The following is a 25,241-nucleotide window of genomic DNA, read 5'->3' as shown; positions in this document are numbered from 1 at the left end:
TAAATTAGGAAAACGAACAAGCAAACTGGTACCTGAAGGAGATGCAATAGTTATAGGTTTAGATTAACTGTTATAATTTGCCTATCCCCTTTAGGACTATTTCTGGTTAATAAGTCACGAATAGGATTTAATAAGGTTTTATAGTTACTATTCAAACTTGAAGCCATTTTATTAAGTATATTTAGAGGAGGAGTTACTATCTAATATACTATTCTTCGGAAGATGACTGAATATATTCCATTAATTAAAAGTGGTGAAGTGGATTGAGGTGAAAAAGGTTATTGGGTTGAATGGGGTGATTGGGATATGCTACCTATTGATCCTGAAGGCTCTATTGATGAGGTAGATATTTTTGATTAAGCTAAAATTGAAAGACAGCGCCAGTTGCAATTCGAAAATTCATTAAAAGAGTTTCAAGACACATCAATTGATGTTATAAAAATATTATGATAGCAGCAGATTATTTACCTAAAAAATTTAAAGAAGATAATAGATCTAAAGTTGGTGATAAAGTGAGACAATGGTATTCAACATTGATTTACAATATAAAACTAAACAAAACTAAATTTAATACAAATTTTGAAAAAAGGTTTGAGTATAAAACAGAGTTTGGGAGAGGAAAAAATGAATTTTGTTTTGAATATAAAATTAATAATACGGTTTATAAAGTTATTATAACAAATGATGGAGGCTCGCAATTAACACAGCCATTGGAGTTTATAGTTAATGATTTTAAAGCATTAGATATTACTTTTTAAGTAAAAAAACCAATTATTTTAGCAAAGGCAATGAACGCTTTTGAAGGGTTAAATTTGAACGCTTTTAAAGGGTTGATGTTGCTAACAATTTACAAATTATTAGAGAGGAAACAGGTGGTAAAGTTGAAAAACAAAAAAATGAATACTCAGACAAAGGTAGTGATAAGTCTAACAAAGGTGGTGAAAAGCATGATAAAGGAGATAAACGGGGTGAAAAGCCTGATAAAGGAGACAAAGGTGTGGTGGTCCTGATAAAGGTGTCGGTGGTCCCGATAACGTTGGTGGAGGTCCTGATAAAGGAAATATAGGTGGTGAAAAAAAATCAAAAAAGAAAATTTTTATATCCTTATATTGGAAGTTTGATATGGTAGTTAATTGATAAAGCAGCGACAAATGTTATTTGGCTTGCTGATAAAACATGGGCATTAATTATTGCATTTATAGCTTTTATATATCTTATATTTAAACGTTATTAACAATGCTATGTTAGGTATAGAAGATAATAAACAATATTATAATGGCTTCTCCAGGGATCGCTGACACAGGAGATATTGCAAAACGATTTGAAATGTTAAATAATAAAAATACTGGAAATTAAGTATTCAGATGTTTTAAAATTAGGTAAAAAAGCAGCTTTTTTAATTCATTGCGAACATCCAGGTTTAACAAATGAACCATCATCAGGCAGCGATGGGTCTTACGTGGAATTGGGAAACACCTATATCCCTTAAACTCTTATGATCCTAATTTTCTAAGCAAGAAATACCACAACTTAATATAAATTTAAGTATTAACAATGTAAAGCTTTCAAGCTCACCTAACCCAAAACTGACAAACGGGATTTCAGGGTGTCCTTTATCTATTTCTGATTCGGAAAACCCAGTAGTTTTAATAAGTAAAAACTTTATATTTAAACCAAATTTCACAAATACTTTTTAAACATATTATTGGGTTTGAACTGCAGAGTCTGTTTTTAGAGGTTCTAAACCCAGTAATTGTGTTGATGGAGATGGACCTAACACATATATTAATGCATTTAGTTTTGTAACTAGCATGGCTTCTGCTGGATGTGGGGTAAGCATGCTTATGCTTTACTCTACTGACAGCTTTATGAGTGCTCATTATAAATTTCACATTTATTACACTGTTAGACAAACGTTATGGCGCCTTACGTTGCCGATTCCATGCACAAACGGTTTTAATCCGTGGAATGTTTCAGTTGATAATAAAATGTTCGGAGCGATAATAAAAGAATTTAATATTTCTAAAGATATAGGATTGGGGAATTGAAAATATCAATACAATGCGTGCCGAATTGTGCGAGATTCAAAAATACTTGATTTAAATGTAATTATCCTTGCTATGGCCAAGTTCCTGAAATTACTTATGGTCTTACAAATCCAGGACTTCTAAGCATTTCAGAGTCAATAAGGAGTTATGCTGTTTAACTACTTTTTGCCCAGTTAGCTGGTTGGTCTTCGAATATCGGCTTATCAGCTTCTGCTCTTGACGCTCAACGCGATTTTGTTGCTGCATTAGGAAGATACATTATAGGTCCTGAAGATTTTGCAGAAGACATTCCAAGATATCAGCAAACTCTTGAAAACGCAAACAGCTACATGGGCTATGCATTAGTTCCTTTGCTTTATTTAATTCCAAGCGATCTTTCATTAAAAACAACATCATCGACGGCTTGGATAATAAACTTTTACAAGCTCCAAAATCAGCATTTGGGCTTACAACAAGCTTAAATGGAGTAAAAACAAAAACAACAAAACCAACAGAGCCAACAGGAAAAACTGAACCGAGTGAAAAAAATAATAAATAGATTGATACAAATAAGCATAAAGAGGAGTTAACTGCAGTGGTTATAATGGTAGGAGTACTAGTTGTTTTATATTACGGTATACAATATATTATATATTGAACAAATGTATTTCTTATAGAGCTGTGCCGAAACCAAAATTTTGACCGATATTGACACAAAGGTATTTTCCGATACTGATACCGATACCGATACTTTAACTGGTTCGTTCAAAGACAAAAACATGGAATATTTTTTTAATTTTAAAATTTTATATTTAAAAAATTGGTTAAAGAGACAAAATCAAATATTTTAAATTATTTATATTATAGTTCAGAAATATAAACATTTCACCATGAGCTTCTGTTAAGTTATTTCTCTTTGCAGTATATACATTTCCACCGGTACTAAAAGGTCTTACACTCTCTACAGAAGACGGTGGGCAGCTTAAATACTTTAAAGCAAGCTTTGCTAATAGTGACATTTTATTTTTCTGTGATTTCCTCTACTACAAAGAATTGCTTTCTTCATCAATAAGGTCTTTATTTGAGTAGAGATGAATTTCATTTACTAAAGTTTCATTTGAAATTGAAGTTTGTGGTTGACCAATTTAAGAATTCAAAGAAATAAATTGAAGAATTGGTTGACCAATTTAAGAATTCAAAGAATTAAATCCTATAAGTTTTCAAAGCAATTGTCAATATCCATTTCTACTATATCTTTGTATTCATTTAGTACTCTACCATTATTTGCATATTCTGAGTCAATAGTTTAAAGGTCACAATCCGCAAACTGATCATTTTCAGTAACTTTACTTTTTTTATATTTTCATGAGTTTTAATAACTTGAACGGTTATGCTCTCAATACTTAATTTAGCAGCTGAGACGGTGATTTCATTTTTGAACGTTTTTAATTTGAATCTGGGATCAAGAAATGTTGACAAGATGATGTTATAGTTATCAATATATTGTATGAATCTATTCTCCATCGAATTAGTTAAATCAGTTAATGTACTCTCCAGGTCAATGAAATTGTCATCAGTTGAGGCTTTATTAATGAAATGTTTCAAAAACTGTATCTGTGGTATAATATCTGAGACAATAGAATTTCTTTCACTCAAGCGAACTGTTGTTTTGTGGAAATTTTTTAGCAAAACACAAATTTGTCCAATAATCAACCATTTGTTTGCATTTAATGAAGGAATCTTACCATTTTCAAGTGCATATATTGTTAGAGGTTTCCTTTGTTCATAAATTCATTCTAACATATGTTAGGTGCTAATCCACCTTGTTGGAACATTTTGAATAAGATTGTGCCTAGGAACATTGTTTGCTTCTTGAAGAGCTTTAAGTTTATGGAAGGCTTGAGGAGAATAGCTGAAATGCTCAAAAATTGAATGGCAGTTTGCCATGATATTCTTGACTACTGTTTGTTTAAAAATACACTCATTAATTACTAGTTGCAGTGTGTGTAAAAAACAAGGCATACTATCATATGGGCTATCTTTAATAGCCTTAACAATATTTGCGCCATTATCTCTAGCTATTAAATGAACTTTTGATGGTGATATTTTAAATTAAGCCATAATATCTTGAAACAATTCAACAATATTTGCTGCTGTATGCCACTCAGAAAATGGAGCTACTCTAAGTACAACAGTTTTCTGATTAAATATATTGTCTAAACAGTAACCTGTCAGGCTCATGAAGCTTTCATCTAAACTACTGGTCCATATCAGTATACTGGTCCCATCAGTAGTAAAGCTACTGGTCCCATCAGTAGTAACTACTATCAGTAGTAACTACTAGTTCCATCAGTAGTAAAGCTTATGAATTCAGCATTGTGTAAAGTAAATTTCATCTTATCCATTATTGTTGAGTGAATTGATGGTAATATTGTATAGGTAAAATATTTACAGCTGGGAATAACACAATTTGGTTTTAATTTTTTCATCAACCTGTTGAAACCTAAATTTTAACTGTGAATAATAGCTGATTATTCAATGCAGTAACATCTGCAATTAAGTTATAAATCTCTTGTGATATAGTATTGTTTATAGCCCAAATTTTCTTGCAATGTTTTCTGAGTTAATTGTACTTAACATATATCTGTAAACAAAAAACGCAAAAAATGTTGGTATAAACGTAGGAAAGCATAAACACTCATTTACAAGTATTCATCTGTAATAGAACTTGTTAAAGCGTTGTCACATATTTTAATTTTCTTGCTTGATAAATGAGAAAGTCCTGCTAAAACAAAATTCTTTTTCTCTCTCTGTGATTGTTTCTTAATTTCCTTTTCCTCTATGAGCTGCTCTTCTATTAACTTTTCTTTATGTATTGCTTTAAGGTGTTTAATCATGCTTGTGGTGTTCCTTTCTCCAGCTTTCCTTCCTCTAGAAATTATTTTATCAGATAGCTTGTATTTAACTTTTGATCACATGAATTTTTTAAGAAAAACTTCTATGCAATACTTTTATTTGTCAATGACATATTAATTTAATAATTGTTATTGATTTAATATCTGAAAGTGAAAATAAAATGATTAATTTAAAAATGTATCTTATAAAATTATAACAATACGAAATTCATAATAAATTTGAATGCGGCAAAAGGCTGTGAAATAAATAAGTTAAACATAAGAAAATTTGAAAATTTACTTTTAGTTATTTTAATTGTGTTTAATAACAACAATTTCAAATAATTGTTTGATTTTAAATTAATGAAAATTTATAATAAAAGTTATTAAAAATTTATTAAAAAAGAGTTTTTTGTTTATTTAATTATATAAAACGATTTTTCAAGTGTTGAACCCTCATTGGTGTAATAATTGATGCAAACTGCATTTATAAAAAATAAATTAAGTCTGAAATTAAACAGGTAATGGTAATTTTATCATAATAATAAAAAGTGCATTTTTCAGTATAATCCAGAAGTAAGGAATTAGCCCTATCTAAAAAGTTTGGGTTGTAATTTTGTATAGTATAACTATGTTAACAGGTTTCGTATCCTTTCATAGGATATATTTGATAATACTAAGGATTCCTTTGTATTGTCAAATATAAATTTTTTTCTCACATTTTCAATATACATGTTAAAAAAAGATAAACAAATAACTGATTGATTATTGATCATGGATGTCACGTAATGAAATAAAAAAGTATTATAAGAAACATGTTAATAATATATTGCTTCAATATTTCATTTTAATAAAAAGTTATATATTGTCCTCTTAGAAACGTACTTATATATTTAATTTGATGTTACATTATTTTTAAAGTATCGGTATTAATCCACCGATACCAATAACAAACAAAAACAGTGATACTGCCGGTACTTGATACAGATACTTCGGCACAGCTCTCATTTCTTATAAATACAAAATGGCTCAATCTCACACAGTATACTGGACTTCAAATTCTACTGTAACATACACATTAACGATTCCATTAATAGTATCAATCTATTCAGAAATTCCTGTGAAACGAATGATTTGGCAAAGGCGATCCAAACCCTCCAAGCATTTCTAATGGTTTTATTAAGTGTTATTAATTAGCTTGCAACACCGCAACATATCAAGGCAATCCAAGAAGAATATTTGAGACTTTACGCTTTGAAATTGAAGGAGCAAGCACTTATTAAATTTGGAAACCTCAAAATTTAAACTGTATTTGTTTTAACCATTTCCAATTATTGACCAACTTCAATTGAGGTTGCCTCAAAAAAAATTGATAACGCTTATTTATCGCTGTAGCAAGTTGCGATAAAGCAGGTTTAATTATTGGAATTGTTGGTGGCAGTCTTGTAGAAACAGGCGTTGGAGCTCCAGTAGGCATAGTGCCTGCTGGAGCTGGTGCTGGGTGTGGAATTTTTTCAGCTTTACTCAGTTTGATTCAAAACAACAGCAGCAAATGCTACCACGTGTTATATACTTTAGCTGCTGAAACCGGATTATCTCTCCAAGAATTAATTTCTAAAGCTTTAAGTGATGGTGAGCTTTCAGTTGAGGAGTTTACAACGTTCCAAGAAAAATTTAGTTCGATTTTAAGGTTAGCTGATTAAGAGATCCAAAAAACGGAAGCCGATGAAATTGACAACTGTCCTGAAACACTTCAAGATATCCGAAGATATCTTACTATGAGACAAGTTTAACAAACACTCCAGCAATCTTTAACTATTTTTTTTATTGACTCTGGAGGCGCTGGCATAGGCGCTGGCTCAGGCGCTGTTTTTAGAGGAGGAAACTCTTATTTTTTTGCATAAAAAAATGCACAACAACAATAGCTTCTACTCGTATAGCAGCATAAAGTAAGATTTATATTTTCAAAATCGAAGGAAAAAAAATGTTTACTTTTATTTTCCTTTTTTGCTTTAAATTCTTCTTCTTTTACTTTTATTTTCTTAGTTTTTGTCTTTAATTTTTCTTCTTCCATTTTTAAAATTTTTCTTTTTGTTTCTTTGTTCAGAAAGCAAAGCTTGTTGTTTTCCTTTCCGTTTAGCAGCAGCGACATGTCCTGCTAGTGTTCTTTTTTCAGTTAATATTTTAGTTGCTTTTTCCATTATTTATTAGTTCTTGGCTTATTTCTAATTTAGCATTTTTGCTATTTATTTGCTCAGAATTATTAACTATTTGCTCAGGACTATTAAACATTTCTTGAAGTTCTTGTTTAATAGCCCAATATGGGCGGGTAACATCAACATAAGTGGCGGTTGATAACATAACAGTAAGAGGCGCTAGACCAAATCTATAGTAAAACTTGCCAGCTAAAATGCATAAAGCTTGATGAAGCACTGGATTATTATCAAGATCAGCTTTTAAACATCATGATCCCCAATTAGAAAAAACTTTTTCACAAGCTTTGTATAGGTTATATGGCCATTTTTGAAACTCCTGTACCCATGCTTTTACCCATCCGCATTATGTATTCACTATAGCGTGAAAATATTTTATCAGCAATTATATTATTTAGCTCTTGGTGAGTTAGTCTTCTTCCAAGAAATTTTTTAACGTTTCCTCTTGAAGCGCATACTGCTAGCCTTAATCTATACAAACTAACAGAGCTATTTTCTGTTTTAACTGAGTTTTCAGCTGGGTTTTTTTCCTCACCAACTAGTTCTTCTAAATTTGACTCAATGACTCAATTTTATATATATATATATAAAAACTACTTTTCTCCAAATAAATGTAATAACAACACTTAAGATAAAAACACTAAGAAAATATGAATTTGTTATTGTTAAAATCATAGCTCGCCTCGCTCATGCGCGTTAGAGTGAAAGCGTATTAATGCAACAGCGTAAGGTTTAGAGTAAAGTTGTTTTTTTTATCTCTTTTACTTGGATATCAATTGTAAGTTAACCATTTTCTTCTATAATCAATCTAAAGCTTGACCAATCTTTTAGTTGTAATATACCAACACAGTTTAGCTGGTCTCGGACGACTTGAGGTATCCTTGCATGCTTTTAAGCTAAAAGCCAAAATGAATGCTTTTTGTGGCGACCTGATGTAGCGAGTTTGGCTAGTGGTGACCTTCGCGAACCCATGTCGATTTCACAAATACAATCATTGACAATAAAAATGATTTCGTCTCCTTCCATAACTTAACTAGTTCTAAAACACACTGAACGCCACACTGTTTAATCCAAAACGGGGGCAGGATATGAAACCATTGGTTGTGAAAAAATATTTCATTATTTTTATATCTTTCATTGTATTCAATGATTAGGCATATTAAAAATATTAAAGCATCTGGCCGTTGGTAAAGCAGGTCAAGCACAAGCTTGGTTTTCCTGAATTTGTTGCTCCTACAATAAGGAGATGTCCTTCAATAGTATTTTCCATCTATACCTATATATATATATATATATGTGTTTGTGTGTGTGTGTGTGTGTGTGTGTGTGTGTGTGTGTGTGTGTGTGTGTGTGTGTGTGTGTATGTGTGTGTGTGTGTGTGTGTGTATGTGTGTGTGAACCTATTCTCAAAATGCAAAACTCAAGCGTACCACCTACTCCTATACCAAACATTTATCAAGCAATGGAGTTTGCTGAAAATGTTAGAAGAAATAATTTTGAATTTGTCCGTCAGTTTTGTATTAACTTTACAGTAATAGAAAAGTGGCTCGAGAGCGTTAACTTTTTCAAACCAATATGTGGTGTTAATATTGCCCAATTTCTAATGCTTGAAAAATTCTTGAGTGACATTTGGCTCTTATTTCGATTTTTCCTTAACAAAACGTTTTAATTGGTTTAGTTGGATCAAAAGCAATGTCAACAACACCTGGAACAACAACTACTAAGGTGGAAACCCAGATTCTTTTAAAAAATAAGCTGTAGATATATTATATCACAGCGTTATTGTAGGAGCTGGAACACTGGCAGTTTCCGTTATCTTTGAAAAGGTAAAGATTGTAAAACGGACTGAACTTGATTTTAAAATACGTGATAATTATAAGTTCTTAATATTTCTTGTTTTAGGAGAAGTTCTTAGACAAAAACTAGTAGATTGTTAATGGATATCTGTAACAATGATGAAAAATTTAAAACAACAAATTGAGGAAAAACTGTATAATATAAATTAAATAATTGCTAGGATTAGTATGATCATTTTTGGGGCAGTTGCATTCTCAGGGTCTTGGCTTGTCTCAGTCTCTTGGAGTAGATAAAAGCACATAAATGCTCCAAGAACCTAAAAGAAATAATGAAGCAATTACAAAAAGCTACAACTGAGTGGAATCAAAAATAAACTGAATGCTCGACTCCAAGCTGAAGGGGAAAGTCGAGCTCGATTAAATTACTATCTTGAAGCTAGCCGTCTTTATCGCAAAATGATTGTTGAAAAAGGTTTAACTGATAATTACAAACTTATTAAGTACCTCCAAAACCAGAACTTAAGATTTTCATCAACCATGCGAAGAACAAAAAGCAAATGAGTATTTATTTGATACAAGATCTGCATATATGGGTGGGTTAATAGGTTGATAAGTTATAAAAAAATAAGTGCTTTCTAAAATAAAACAAAAAACTCAGCCCTAGGCAACCCGGCCGGATGTCAGGTAAAGCTAACTGTTTTTTTAATTTTTTTATATTTTTCTATTTTTTGTATTTTTAAGTTTTTTTTTTATTTTTAAAGTTTATTTGCATTTTTTTATATTTTTTATGAGTACAGCTTAGTTTTGCTGGTTAACAATATAGTTGCATTTATCTAATTGAGCATAGATGCAGCTAGACTGCCAATTCCTAAGCTTGAAGCAACAAGAGCAAATTGGACTAATTAAAGTAGATCTTGTTGCTGTCCTACAGCAACAAGAACTGCATTAATTAGTCCCAGGCGGGTGTTAACTACTGATTGCCATACTTGATGAGCTTGATCAAATGTCTGCTTAAGACCATTTTTTCTGTCAAACTCAGCTTCGACTAGATAAAGGAAATGGGTTTCCAAGTTTATTACTGTTTGAGCCGTTTATATATATATATATATATATATATATATATATATATATATATATATATATATATATATATATATATATATATATATATATATATATATATATATATATATATGTATATATATATATATATTAGAGGTATGACTAAAAATTTTTTTTCGCAATTTTTGGTTTCCCATGCCACTATGAGTTGAAAAATTACATTTTAAAACTGGAAATACCATTTGAAAGTGTTAAATCTTAAAAAAGTTCACCCGCCTAAGCTGAAAACTGTTTTCTCCCATCAACACTATGAGTCATAAAAAAACATGCCACTTAACTTTCTACTATAACTTTGTCAAATTTGGTCTGATGCCTAACAAAATTTCAGGTTTTGTTAAGAATTGAATTGCAAAAAAACATACGTCTGATGGCGACCCAATTCTAAAAACTGACTCTACACAAATACTTCAAACTTCAACAACAGAAAAATTACCTGATTTCTTATATAGAAGTTAAAATTAGTTTAAAAATTCTAGGTTTAGACAATAAAAAAGAATTTAAAAAGTAATATTTTATATTAGTCAAGTATTGTTCTTGTTCTCTACTTGAAGAAGACAACATTTTTAAAATCGGTTCACAATGAGCAAAGTTATTGCAACAAGTTCAGTGGCATGTTTTTTAATGACTAATAGTGTATCTATTGTTAGATACAGTACAGTTTAAGGTATCATAGCTTCAGTTTATTGCTGGTGTGATTTTGCTAAATGTATGCATTCTTATTACATAATCTTTCATATTATATATTATATTTGTTATCATCACCTGACTTTTGATATTTTATAAACATCTTCTGATAACCTAAACTTATAAGATTTGTTTATTTGTAGATAATTAAATTTACACTCAAATTATATTTCGACAAGTCTATAGTCAAGATGTCTTAAAAAAGTCTTCCTTCAGATTTGAATAAGAAACTATGGGAATCAAATTTAGTGAGGTTTGAAATAGCCAAGAATTCAAGAAAGTATGCAAAGATTGTTGACAGTCTTGATCAAATGAACAAAATGCCAACAGAACAGCATATCCTGGACAAATTTAAGTGTTTGGCTGCAAATGTGAAAAGTAGACAGGAGAGAGTTGTGATAATGGTCAAAGAAGTAAAAATCTTATGGAAAAAACTAAATCTTCCAATTCAAAAAGGCAAATCTAAAGTGGAAAGAAAAATTCAGAATGTACTTAACAAGTATGAAAAAGACAGCAGAAAACCAGGAACGCAAGACTTTACCAACTTGTTCAACGAAACTGATGAAAATGGAGAATGGTTGTGCCAGGAAGATAAAGCCTTTTATAATCTTCAGATGTCAGCAAATGGTAGAGCTGGCTACTGCACCACAATTGAAGATACAAAAGGAGTTCATCCTAGAAAACTAAAGTTGATTAAGCAAAAAGTCAGTCAAGATACTAAGGATGATTTAAGCAGTGAAGATGAAGAACATTTTAGCACTGAAGAAGAAAAACAAGATTCTGACAGGGGTTCTCAAGACTCAGAGGCTCCAACAACATGTAAAAGACAAAAAAAATGACTATGCAATAAATTTGGTGACAAAAGCAAAACTGAGTTCAAGAAAGGCACACATAGTCTGCAAAACTCTTGCAAAAGATGGAATTTCTATTCCAACTCCAAGTCAAATTGGTGTTTACAAAGCTACAATGAAAGCAGGAGAAAAATTAAAAGAACATTTTATTGAAACTCTAAGAAACGAAAATTGGAGCTTGCACTTTGATGGGAAGCACATAAAGAATACAGGGTACTAGGTTGTAGTTCTAAAAATTGAAAATAGAGAAGTTAAACTAGCAGTTCTTGCACTGATCAATGGAAAAGGTGAAACAATATTCAATGGAATAAAAACTGTGCTTGATGAATATAATCTATGGCCTGCAATTAAGTTAATAATTTCTGATACAACCTCTGCAAATATAGGAAAATCTGTTAGGGCAGTCACACTACTACAGAAGCATTTTGTTAATCTTGGATTAGACAAACCTCTTTCTATTGGGTGCCAGCATCATTTTCTTGATACATTACTAAAACATGTGATGAGTGGTTATTTTGAAGCAGCAACAACCTCGCCTAATCTCAATTATTGGTTCATTAGCAGAATAACAGAAGAGTACCAGCAACTGAAAGCATCTTTTGACAATTCTGGAGATGCTCTGAAGGAAGAAGAAGAAATTTTTTGGAGAGATGATATGGCTTTCCTTCATCACTTGATCACTTGTTACAGACAGTTTAAGAAAACAGGATGCTTCCTTAAAGTAATTTTCAGAACTTTTTCAAATATAAGCAATGCAAGATGGAATAGCTTACTAAGTAAAAAACCAATAAATGCAATAAAAATGGAAAAAACAATTTTAACCCTATCAATGCCTGTTGCAAGAAAAGAAATTTTAATTTCTCCAAGTGTAAATGTGCGTTACTTGTAAGCTCCAGGTGAGCAAGAGGAGGGCCAAGAAAAGGGCCGCTAATCCTATTTGTTCTTTAAAGACTTATTCTATTGATTCAGTTGTGCAACAAATAGGCCGACCAGCTCTTTATCGTCTTGATGATGGACCGAATAGAAGATTCGTTTGTGAAGAGTTGCGAATTGTTCCGACTGAAACCCAGTTACCTACTGATAGAATAATTAAATAAGTTTATGTTCATACGCTAAAGTTGTAACTCTATCTTGAGCAATCAATTGTTTTGTGTCTAAGGAAGACAGTGATGTTTTTACTTGCTCATTTACATCAATTTGGTGTTCCTTGTTGTTAATTCTAATCTGCGTGTGTTATAGTTCCATTTGCACGTTAATACATTATTTGTAGTGACAATGCTTGAGAGCTTTCTTAACCACAGTTCTGCAGACTCCTTTTGCTATCTTTTTGTTTTCTCCACCAGCTTTGAAAACGGAGTACAATTTAGGTCTTAGTCTGACAAACTCTCGAATGAGGCGGCCATTAAACTCACCCTTGACTTTACTGACAACTTTTATATAAGTTTCGTTGAAGCATGGATGATCTTTTAGATTATCACTAAAATTGTAACAATCTTTATTTTCACTAAATTCATAACAATCTTTATTTTCTTTCATATCTTTGTAAACATCTTTAGTTACCACTTGAAACAATAAACTAACAATATCGGTAAAAAGTAATTGTGCTTTTTCATTATATTTTAATTTTATCTGATTGTACCAGAAATTGTACATTAGGTCCTTGCTAAGATGGAGGACCGTCTGACCAACATAAATTGGTCAATTCAATTTTAGTCTGGCTTTCGTACTGTGAATAGCAGCAAGATCACCATCAAATATTTTATGTGATAAACAAGCTTGTTCAGCAACAAGCTTCCGTAATTGATCTTCTTCGTTTCCACGAACAAAGTCAACACGTATACGCTTTCGAAGATTCATATGTATATATATATATGTAAATTATGTATATGTAAATTATGTTAGTATATTTTACAAATAGTGTGCTCGATGTTCTTAAAGAATAGAGCAAGAACTCTTCCTAATGGTCAAGCAATGGTGAAACTTAAAGTAGAAGATAACAGTTGGATAAGTGTTTTTTACTAATTTATATACATATATATATATATATATATATATATATATATATATATATACATATATATATATATATATATATATATATATATAATATATATATATATATATATATATATATAAATGTATATATATATAAATATATATATATATGTATATATATATATATATATACATATATATATATATAAATATATATATAAATATATATATATAAATATATATATATAAATATATATATATATATATATATATATATATATATATATATATATATATATATATATATATATATATATATATATATGTATGTATATAAATTAGTAAACAACACTTATCCAACTGTTATCTTCTACTTTAAAGTTCACCATTGCTTGACCATTAGAAAGAGTTCTTGCTCTATTCTTTAAGAACATTGAGCACACTATTTGTAAAATACACTAACATAATTTACATATACATATATTTATATATATATATATATATATATATATATATATAAATATATATATATACATGTATATAGTTAAAAAATGTTCCAAATATCTAGAAGAAATTTTTCTCAAAATTAACAATGAGCCAAAAAAGTTGTTATTTATTGACTTAAACATAGATTGTTTAAACTACAAAGAGTATCCGATTAATAAATTTTTTTTTAATAACATGTTTCAACATTGCATTTTAATAATTATTATTAAACGCGCACGGGTAACCTCGAATTCTATTTCTGTCATAGATAACATATTAACAAACTCATTTCTAGATTTCTCCTTAAAAGTAGGAATAATAAAAATTGACATAATAGATCATTTTCCAATTAACTTTACAATAAAATATGATACAAAAATAAATAATAACTCAAAAAATAAATTTATAAAAAGAAAAAAAAGTTCTATTCAATGTTTTAAAGACACACTATCGGCAGTTGATTGGGTTAAAGTGTATCAAGAATGTAATCTTGGGAACACAACTCTGCATGTAATACTTTCACAGATAACAGGTGATGCGGAAGTTATCGGACAAAATAAAAACGTCAAAAACTTATTTTTAAATAAAAAAACAAACTACTATTATATTTTTTTTAAATAAAGGATTTATCTTTTAATAAAAAAATAATATTTTTTATATGAAAAAACACCACCATCTGCAATTGATCTCAATTTTGCACTGACGCCTTTCATATGCGACTGTAAAAAGTTTAAATCTACTTTCTTGTACTTTTAGTTTAATGCGATCAATCAAAACTTGCTCTGTTGAAGCTCGCCAATCTCCTTTGTAAACCTTCTGTGCCAAATGTTCCTAAAAATTTTTCAATTGGTCGTGCTTGAGGCACATTTGGGGGATTGGATTCTTTATCAACGTAATAGACATATTAGTCCATCCAATTTAGAGAATCTTTAGAATAATGAGAACTTGCTAAATCTGGCCAAAATAAATAGTTAAAGTCTCCATGATACTTGTGATTAAATGGAAGATGTCGTTTTTCTAAACATTCATTAATATAGATTGAAGAATTGATCGCTACAGCCTAAGAAGTGTGAAACAATGGCTCGGACATACCACGGTCAGATATGGCTATCCACATTAATAATTGTTTTGGAAATTTCTCTTTTCCTATAAAACGAACTCTTTTTGGGCATGTCTTTTTGTTGTTTGTGTAGTATCCAGAATTTCCAGGCATGTTGTCCCCTGCAAAACAAAAGTATTTTTTGTCATCGATGACTAGAAGCGATTTTGTTTTATAGAGTTGGTTAACTAGTTTCCTGCTTCTTTTCTTTGCCTTTATTTGTTGTTCTATAGTGTATTTTGGAGTCTTTTAACGTTTTCTATATTTAATATTCATTTTTTTTAACTGACGACCAATTGTCGATTGATTTACACCGAATTTAATACCTATTTTTCTCTGACTGACCTCTTTTCGATTGTTGACAAGTCTCGTTAATTCGACTTTCTTTTCTCTAGTCCAGGATTTCGGACGACCAGGGTGCTTTTTATCAGAAAACGATTGAACAGTTTCAAGTCTTTTTAGGTTATCATATATTGTACTTCGAGCAAATCCTTCCTTTTCAAAATGATTTACGATTTACTTTTTTTTTATATTAGGTTTATTTACAAAAAACATTTTTAGTCGCTTTCGAAAAGATTCTCGTTCAGCTGCATTTAACCTCATTTTAAATAATTGTGTTTCAAATAATAAAGTTTAAATTTTATAGAACGTTTATGCCTACGCATAAAACCACAAAAACTAATTATTATGCTTAAATAATGAAATTAGGATTTGTCCGATAACTTCCGCATCACCCGTTATTTCTTTAAAACACTAATAATCATTTTTCAATAATAAAAAAGAAAAAATCAATGTAAAACATTTGAGCTCTCCATAGATCACTAGCGACACCACTTACTTATAAACAATATAAAAATCTTTTCGAAAAAATCAGAAAACATTCTAAAAAAATAATATTTTTAAATTACTTCAAAAAACAAATGTAGATACCAAAAAACATGGAACATCTTAAAAGAAATAATCGGAAAAAAATATATAAAAACAAACAGCTTACCAGATAGAGTTATTATAAATGAAATAAAATGAAATTTGTAGCAATCTAGTAATGAGTATCTTTCCAATAATAAGAAATCCCCCTTCGAAATATATAAATCTTACGACAGAAACCATTTCAGATAAATTAAAAACTGCAAAAATTGTACCAATATCTCAATTCTTCCTATATTCTCCAAACTCCTTGAACAAATAATTTATAATAAAATTTTACAAATATATAACAAACAACAACATCTTAAATACAAAACAATTCAGATTTCGAAAGCAACATGCAACCGAACTTGCAATCGTATATCTTGAAAATAGCATCAATTACTCATTTTTTAATAAGAACTCGTTCCAGGAACTTTTATAGATCTATCGAAAGCATTCGATACTGTTAATCATGCTATCCTGCTCAAAAACATGGAAAAATACTGCGTAAAAAATGTTGCATTATTATGGTTTAAACACTTTTTGCTAAACAGACAGCAATGTGTTAATACTGATAAAAAATCTGTTCAAAAATGCTTAAGATTAAATGCGGCGTTCCCCAAGGTTCCATTCTAGCTCATTTATTGTTCTTAATATACATTAATGATCTTCCGAAAGTCTTAAACAAACTTATGTCATAATGTTTGCAGGTGACACTAATTTATTTTATTCGTCTCAGTCTATTAAAGAACTCTTTCAAACAACGAATATTGAACTTGGAAAACCTAATATCTGGCTATAATCTGATAAATTATCTTTAAACACAGAAAAAACCAATTACATCTTATTCCATCCATTGTTAAAAATAGAAAACAAAAATATTGAAAGAACCTCAATAAAAAAATTTCTAGGTTTACTAATTGACGAAAATATTTCATGGAAAGCACAAATTGACTATTTAAATACTAAAATAACCAAAAACATTGATGTGCTATACAAAGCTAGACCAATATTATCCCAAAAACATTTAAAACATCTTTATTTCTTATTTATACAGACCTATTATACCTATGGTAATAAAGCATAGGCAAGTACTAATAAATCCAATTTGAAATTACTTTATCGACATCAAAAACATGCCGTTAGAATTGTCTATAAAAAAGGTAAATTCACTCATGCTGAACCTTTGTTAAAACTCTTTAATGCCCTAAACGTCTATAGAATAAACATTTATCAAAACATATTGTTTATGCTAAAATATAAACTCAGGCTTGCCCCGTCACATTTCTTAAATGATTTCTTTAAAAGCAATAGAAATAGATATGACACTCGAGAAGTAGGAAACTTTAATATACCGTTTAGAAGAACAAAACTATCGCATTTTACAATTTCATATCGTGGTCCCTATCTCTATAATAATCTGATATTCAGAAATGCCATAATTACAAAATTATATAACCTAAATTGTTTGAAATGTTAGTTAAAAAGTTCGTTTTAAATATAAACAATTGTATGAACTTACATTAAACTAATACTGAAACTAAAAGCAAAATTAAGGTTGAAACGAAAGCCCCAAAAACTTCAATAACAAATACCAATATAAAAAATACATAAATCAATAATATTTTTATTAACGCCTTACCATATATTTATGTGTACAAAATCTAGCATTTATCAATTAATTATCATCTTACATTTTATTATATGTGAATTCAATATAAAATAAACTACTATTATATTTTCTGAAACTAGAAACATGAAAACGAAAATACAAAAATATTATTAGTACAAGCGGTTTCTTGATGACAAGACCATACGGTCTTTAACAAGTTTCCCGCGTTTTTTTAATAATAATGATACCATGCAGATATATGTTTTTGTATTCTATATAATAGTGAGATTTTTATTTTTTTCTCTTATTATTATATATTTTATAAACATTGCAAATTTGTGTCAATTGTATGGAATCATTAAATTGTAAAAATAAAAGCACAAAAAATAATAGAAAAGAAAAAAAAAAGAAAAACCGTAACTTTCGGAAGCATAAAAATGACTTAAAAAAATTAGAAGAAATCACATTGCAGAAATGACAAGATTTTAAACAATATATATATATATATATATATATATATATATATATATATATATATATATATATATATATATATATATATATATATATATATATATATATATATATATATATATATATATATATATATATATATATATAAAGAATGGCAAAAGCATCTTGTTACTAAATGATTGGGTAGTAAAACAAAAAAATATATTAATCTAAAGTGAACATTTCTGCGCTGTAAAAACAAATAAAATTCCGAAGAAAATTTTCCAGTATAAAAACGCCACTCCAGTTCTTTGTACAGCCCCATTGTAATAAGGAACGTTGTTAAGAAGAGCGTCATTATTACAAAGATCAGTTTGACAACAAGTTGCCTAAAAAATAGATTTAAAAATTATTTTTTTATAAATTTGTAAAAAACTTGCACAAAATCAAAAGTATTAGATATTTAATAAAAATATTATTTTTCAAAGATTTATATACATTTTCATGGCATAGAACACGTATTTTGATTTCTTAGTGACCCATATGTCATTTTATAGAAATTTAAAATAATTTAAATGTCAGATTTAAAAACATTATGACAAACTTATCAATCAGCACCTATCATTTAGTTTAACTTTAAAAAACTTTCTGTTTTTTGATATATCATAAAAATGTGAGGGTTTTACTACGACAATTTTTATGCCTCTCTCTTTGCACAATCGCTATAACAGTTTATGACGCAGAATTAAGTTACTTTTGACCATTTTTAAAATACAGTACAAAGTTTTGAATAAAGTATTAAGGATATCACCGCAATCTATGAGGATACCACCGCAATTGATAAGGATACCACTGCAATTGATGGCTGATTTTTTTTTAATTGTTGATACAACCAATCTTTTTTTATTTTAAATTAATTCTTTAACGAATAAGGATATTGCGCTAAGAATCAAGCTTAAATTAAATGTTAATTAACACATTGCAGAAGTATTAGTTATTCTTGGCCCAATCTTTTGTTCTGTCACAAAATTATCATTGTATAGGGTAGAGCGGGGCTAGTCAAGAAATTTTTACTAAATCAAACAGATCCATGAAAGGTGCGTCGGATTTATTTTTTGCTGAATTATCGGTAAAACTTTAACTAACAATAAGTCAGTGTATAATTTATAAACTTTTTACTTTATACACTTTAATAAAGTAAGTAAGAAATGAGAAACAAATAAATAGTAAAAAAGTGTCAAAAATTATAAAACTATCATTTTATAAGTTGAACTTTGAACAATGATTTAAGAAATACTAATTTTAAAAATACTGTACAGCAAAATTGCTTCTCATTATATTTGTTTCTTTATGTTCAGTTTATTTAAATTTTCAAAAGGTGTTTAACTTACCCCTACTAAACAAGGTGACGCATTAGTTAGAATTTAAAGAGACAATAAGACGTAAGAAAAAACAGCTGATTCTAATTAAAAGTCCGATAAATTTGTAAAAATCAACACTTAAGTAATGGCAGAGCAGAAAAAAAATTATAAGCATACATGAGAAAAAAATTGAAAAGCATTTTTTTCTACTTTTTTGGTCGATAATAGAAAAAACGGCCATGTATCTTACTCAAATGCTATCTAGCAATCTTTTGCTGTGCATTGTGTTAACATTATAACTCTCTAACAATTATCTATTAGATATTTTATCATTTGATGCATAGTTTTTGAGATATTTTAATTACCTATCTTGCCTCTATGCTCAACTAGCCTCGGTCTACCCTAATGATTTTCCAGTTTTTTATGGGACTTTAATATGGCAAAAAAAAAATGACCAATTTGGATATTCTAAAGGATAGTGTTAACAATGTAAAGTTTTTAATTCAGAATAAGTTGTTATACAAATATAGAATATTTAAAGTAAAGCCAAGACTTAAGAGTGTGATGCGACAACATAGATTTTGGAGTGTATAGATGCAACATAGGCTTGGTGGAAAACATTAGGCTTTGCAGTACAAAAAGGGTGAAGTAGAGACAATTATTTATAAGATAATGGTGAGCCAAAAGTGTTTTGGAATAAAAAATTGACAAACACTGATTAAAACTCCACTTAATTTTTCAAGTTGCGGACAGACATGATTAGGCAGTTTTTTTAATTGATTGCACGCATCAGCTGTGTCCTGATAAAACTACTTTTAGATGGAAAATTCTCGTTTTTTTGAATAAGAACCTGCCATTTTTTAACAATTTGTACTAACGGTTGGCACACAAATAAATACTGAAAATATAACATTTTGTGCATCTGATCTTTTATACTATTACTTAAGACAATGTTAATTGTTACTTATTAATATAAGGTTCTATACAACATACGTGCTGCAACATACATTCTGCGCATCAAAATTATATTATCTATTAAGTTCTTAGCCACCTTTACCAATAGAAACGTTGTCGGTATAATCACCATTAAAATTTGTATGTGTTAAATTACCAATGCGTTTTTTTTTTTACCATGTCCTTCATCATCATTTTAATTGCATTAATAACATTAGCCTATTTAAAATAATGTTTGAACCGCAAAAGAGTTAGAATCGGTTTCAATTCTTTTGCGGTTCTTTCGGGAATTTCCAAAGGAGTATGCGCTCTTTTGATATCTTTTAGCCCATATCAACGTCAAGCTTATCGTGTTTAGACTTTTACACCAAAGAATCGTTAGTGTATTAAGAATTAACTATCAAAAAATCTGAGCCCCATCAGCTTGGTGTCATAATTATCTGGTAGTTTATATATACATATGCACATATATATATATATATATATATATATATATATATATATATATATATATATATATATATATATATATTTATATATATATATTTATATATATATTGTTTTATAACATCCTTGAGCGTAATATGTGTTTTGAAAAAGGAAAAAAAAACGGGCCAAAAATTTATTTGAGTTGGAAGTAATTTAACTTATTTTTTTATTATAAAATAAATGATTTATTAGGAGGCGCGTTCATTCCACATTTGTTGTCTCTTCGATAATTGTAGTAAAAAAAAAACTGAGTAGAGAGATTTTAACTTTCTTCCATTTTGGTAACAACTTTCTCTTTATTTTGATTGGGATAAGTGTTACGATTAACTCTTTATAAATTTTTGTGCTGTTGAAAGCAAAAGAAAATAATATTAATAAAATGCTAACTTTATTTTTTTATTGCCCTTTTTTTTATTATTTGCTCTATTTTCAACGTAATAAATTTTATGGCTTTACAGAAATAACAACATATACATTACTACGTGTAACTTTTTATATTAAAAGACTAACCTTACAAGAAGTAACCTTTATTGAAGCGTCCAAAATTGCTATTATCTTAATAGCATCGTGACACAATGTATGGCATTCTGAATTATTTAAAGCACACGTCTTCACAGTAGAACTAAATGAAGATCCATACTTTGACGCTTCAATGCGAGAAATTGCGCACAATTCACAGCTTTGGGTTGATGTCGGAGAATTGTTTATTTGGCTCCAACACAAAAAACACATTGCTAAAGAAAAGTTTGGCTTTTAAGTTTGAGGAAAAAATAGGCGTCAAACTGAAAATATATAGAAAACATTTTAAAACACTTACCGCATGGAAGAAAGAATATTGTCTGATATAAATACATTTTACATACGCCTTAATGATGTCGATATAATAAATCCAGAACTTTAATCTATCATTCGCTTTTATGAATCCAGAAATTTAATCTGTCTCAAGGTAAAAAGTTAAATTTGTGTCAGATATTGCGGTTTCTATGATACCGAAAGCTAAAAAAAATTTTACTACACAATTAGTTAAATATACTTTTAAGTAATTGTGTTATGTAAAACTAAAGGACTTTCTTCTTGTAATGTAAAATTAAAGGCTTTTACCATATAAAGTTTACAGCACCTTTAAATGGAGGGGGCGGTAGACTTTATAAGATCATAAAAGCCGATCAATGAAAGATTATTAAATCATATTTGAAATTCGTCGATGAATGTAAATTAAGTTTAAGATAGAAAAAAAAAACAAATTTGACTTATTGCCCTCCATTTGTGGCTGGGGGGCTAACGTTTTGGCTATTTTTTTGTTCCCAGGCTCCAATCGCCGAAGTTTTTTACATAGCACCCTCATTCCTCATATATATGAACATACTTAAATATGGAGCTTTCTTCATGTTTCAAAGTTGCTTATCTCAAACATCAAAAAAAGTTGTCAACGCTTTGAATTACATTTGTAATAACTTATTGAAAGCAATAGCGTATAATTTTTTTCTAGTTTAAACTATATATAGGCAAAATTTCGCTTATTTAATAATTACAATTATATAAAGAAACCTGAAATTTACGGGAACTGGAAAAAAACCACCTGACCTCTGGTGGTTTTAGGCCAGACTCCGTAAACTCCTGGTTACTTTCGTTCATGTGCGGGTTACGTGCTTTTTTATAGTTCATATCTTGTGGAGGAATTTCAAAACGCTGATTTAAAATATGATGATATAATGCGATAACAATAAGAATTTCTGTTAGGGTTTTAGTGAATATAGGGGTAAATAAAAAAAGAGTTACCACCCTCATATGTCTATCTCATAAATAAGAGATTTTTTGTCTAAAGGTTTAGAACTTGTATGAGGAGTAAGTCAGCAATGGGCTGTTTGAAAAAATATAAATTTTACTTAAAAAAACTTTCATTTTATTAAATCTCTATCTTTCACTTTCAGAAAAATTGTCTGAATAAGTTATATCAAAATTTTTTTTAAATAATACATGCCACTTTATTGAATTCAGCAATTCAATTTTTTTTAACTTCTATTGACTTGATTTGTTTTTAAATTATTTACTTCAACCAAAATCATTTTTTTTCTGCAAATACTTTGAGTTTTGTTATAAACAAACCATTGTCTTCTTCTAACTTTGATATATTATATATATATATATATATATATATATATATATATATATATATATATATATATATATATATATATATATATATGGATTAGTAAGACTTAACGAACTTAAACGCATTCACTTTCAAAGAAAGTTTAAAGTAGGAGACGTTGGTGTCGTGATTTGCGTCAAGAATAAGCTACGGTAAGTTTTGTTTTATGTTTTACAAAATTGCAATCTTCGCGTAAAAACGATAAATATTCATTTTTTGCGAGCCATATTTTTAGACTAGCTGCTTTTTTGGGGATTGCAAATACAAAATCAAATGACATTTACATCCGAGTTTTTAAATGGACAATCTCTAAAAATATGTTGTTACTACGATATTTCAAATTAGAAAAATATAGGAAAACCTGTTTATATTAAACGCGAAGTTCTACGGGCCACAATTGATTTTGTTTAGCAGTATTTACTAATTACTGAATAAAATCAGTATAAAAACAGTTATATTAAATAAAATGAAAAGTTTATAATACTTTTAAATCATCATTTTTGTTGTTAACAATGTAATCTTCAAATTGAACGTAATTAGTCACACTTACTTACGTAATTAGTCACAGCATAATTTGATCAATGTTTAACTTATCACATAAAACATAGCATATATTTAAATTAAATGTTTAAGTTTATTTAATATAGAATGCTACAGGGTTAAATAAACTTATATTTTAACGTTTTACAAGGCTTAATATATTAATGGAATAATAGATTAATGTTTTACATTCTGTAAATGTTAAAGATATGCTTTTGCTTTTTTCAATCTTATTCTTACCTTTGAGTTTGCCTATTTTCTATGCATCTGTCAAGTTAAATTTATTGAATAAATGCCACGCCTACCCTACTTATTGCAGCGCTTTTGGTACCTTGATTAATTTTTTTCTATTTACATACGAGATGGGGGAGGGGGACACGCAGAGGATTTTTGGAACAATTTTGTGAGGTTTTATAAACAAAAATAATTTGTACAATGTGTTTTAAAACAATGTGTTTAACAAAATCACATTACTTCTATATAGATCAACTAGATAAGACATTGAGTAAAAAAAGTCTATACAGGTCACTAATTCGACGAAAAACAACTTAGATACTAAAATTTTTATAAATTTAACAATTAGCAGCTTAGTAACTTTATCTTTTCTTTGCAAAACAACGATGTTCTAACATTGTTATAAAATTATTGTTTTCTATGTTAGTGTATTGTTAACATAAAATAACTGTGTTACTGTGGTAGTGGTTAGTCATTACAAATACTAAATATGCTAATTATGCTGTTGTTTGTTTTATAAGTTTTGTATTGCTATCAACAAATAAAAATGAGTTCATAAATACGTATTTGTTAAAAAAAAGTAGATGTTGAAGAAAAGTAAAAAAATATATATATTTGTACTAATACATTTTTACTTATGACAATATTATTACTTATAACAATATTATTACTTAAAACAATATTATTATTTATAACAAATAAGGCTACACTAATATTCTTGACTAAGTTTATATTCATCAATAAATTTTAAACTTCTCACGAATATTTTTAACCTAAAAATATTTCTTTTCAAATTTAATTATTTCTAAACGTATTTATAAATGTGTTGAGCCTTTTTTTAAAATCAATTTTGATGAAATATTTGTGGATTGTAATCCAACATAAATTTACATTAAAAGTTGCAAAAGCAGAGTTCAATTTGTTAATTATGAAACCATTTGAATTCATAACTGATAACAAACAATTACAAAAATACGTTACTAAAAGCTATCCATTACAAAAATACATTACTAATAACTGTCGACCTATTTCACTAATTATTGTCGCAAGCAAAACTTTCAAAAAACCTGTAGAAAATAAAGTTTTAAAACGATAATAACCTGCTCTCTAAAATTAACCATGGCATTCATCATCATAAATCATGCGTAACTTATCTTATAGAGACTTTTGATATTAATTTGTTGTCCATAGCTACTCACCAGTTTATTGAAATTTATATGTTGTCCATATTGAATTTTAAATGTTGTCCATAGCATCTCACCAGTTTATTGAAATAATCTCGATTTCGCCAAAACTTTTGTCTCTGACAAAAAAATTAATTTGAGATTAAAATCTTTAAAATTATTTTAATTTCAACATAAAAACAAATA

The 25,241-nt window shown here is 28.7% G+C and overlaps 1 protein-coding gene across 3 annotated transcripts; it reads right to left on the bottom strand.

Moving 5' to 3' along the window:
- Nucleotides 1-17,687: 17,687 nt before the first annotated feature.
- LOC100205023 (uncharacterized) lies at nt 17,688-25,027 on the bottom strand. Of its 3 annotated transcripts, none has more exons than XM_065787828.1 (4): nt 24,972-25,027; nt 21,763-21,941; nt 21,456-21,679; nt 17,688-18,530 (listed from the first exon to the last, which is right to left on the bottom strand). In XM_065787828.1, exons 2-4 carry the CDS (start codon nt 21,797-21,799, stop codon nt 18,372-18,374), a joined length of 420 nt encoding a protein of 139 aa, XP_065643900.1. In that variant the 5' UTR covers nt 21,800-21,941; nt 24,972-25,027; the 3' UTR covers nt 17,688-18,371. The 3 variants fall into 3 exon arrangements, with proteins under 3 accessions (XP_065643900.1, XP_065643901.1, XP_065643902.1); XM_065787829.1 differs by having other exon boundaries at nt 24,897-24,981; XM_065787830.1 differs by lacking the exon at nt 24,972-25,027 and adding an exon at nt 24,883-24,906.
- Nucleotides 25,028-25,241: the final 214 nt, after the last annotated feature.

This window comes from Hydra vulgaris, chromosome 01, assembly GCF_038396675.1.
Source record: "Hydra vulgaris chromosome 01, alternate assembly HydraT2T_AEP".
Taxonomy (NCBI): domain Eukaryota; kingdom Metazoa; phylum Cnidaria; class Hydrozoa; order Anthoathecata; family Hydridae; genus Hydra; species Hydra vulgaris.
The sequence above is the reverse complement of the archived record's forward strand: the minus strand, read 5'-3'. Positions and strand labels throughout refer to the sequence as shown.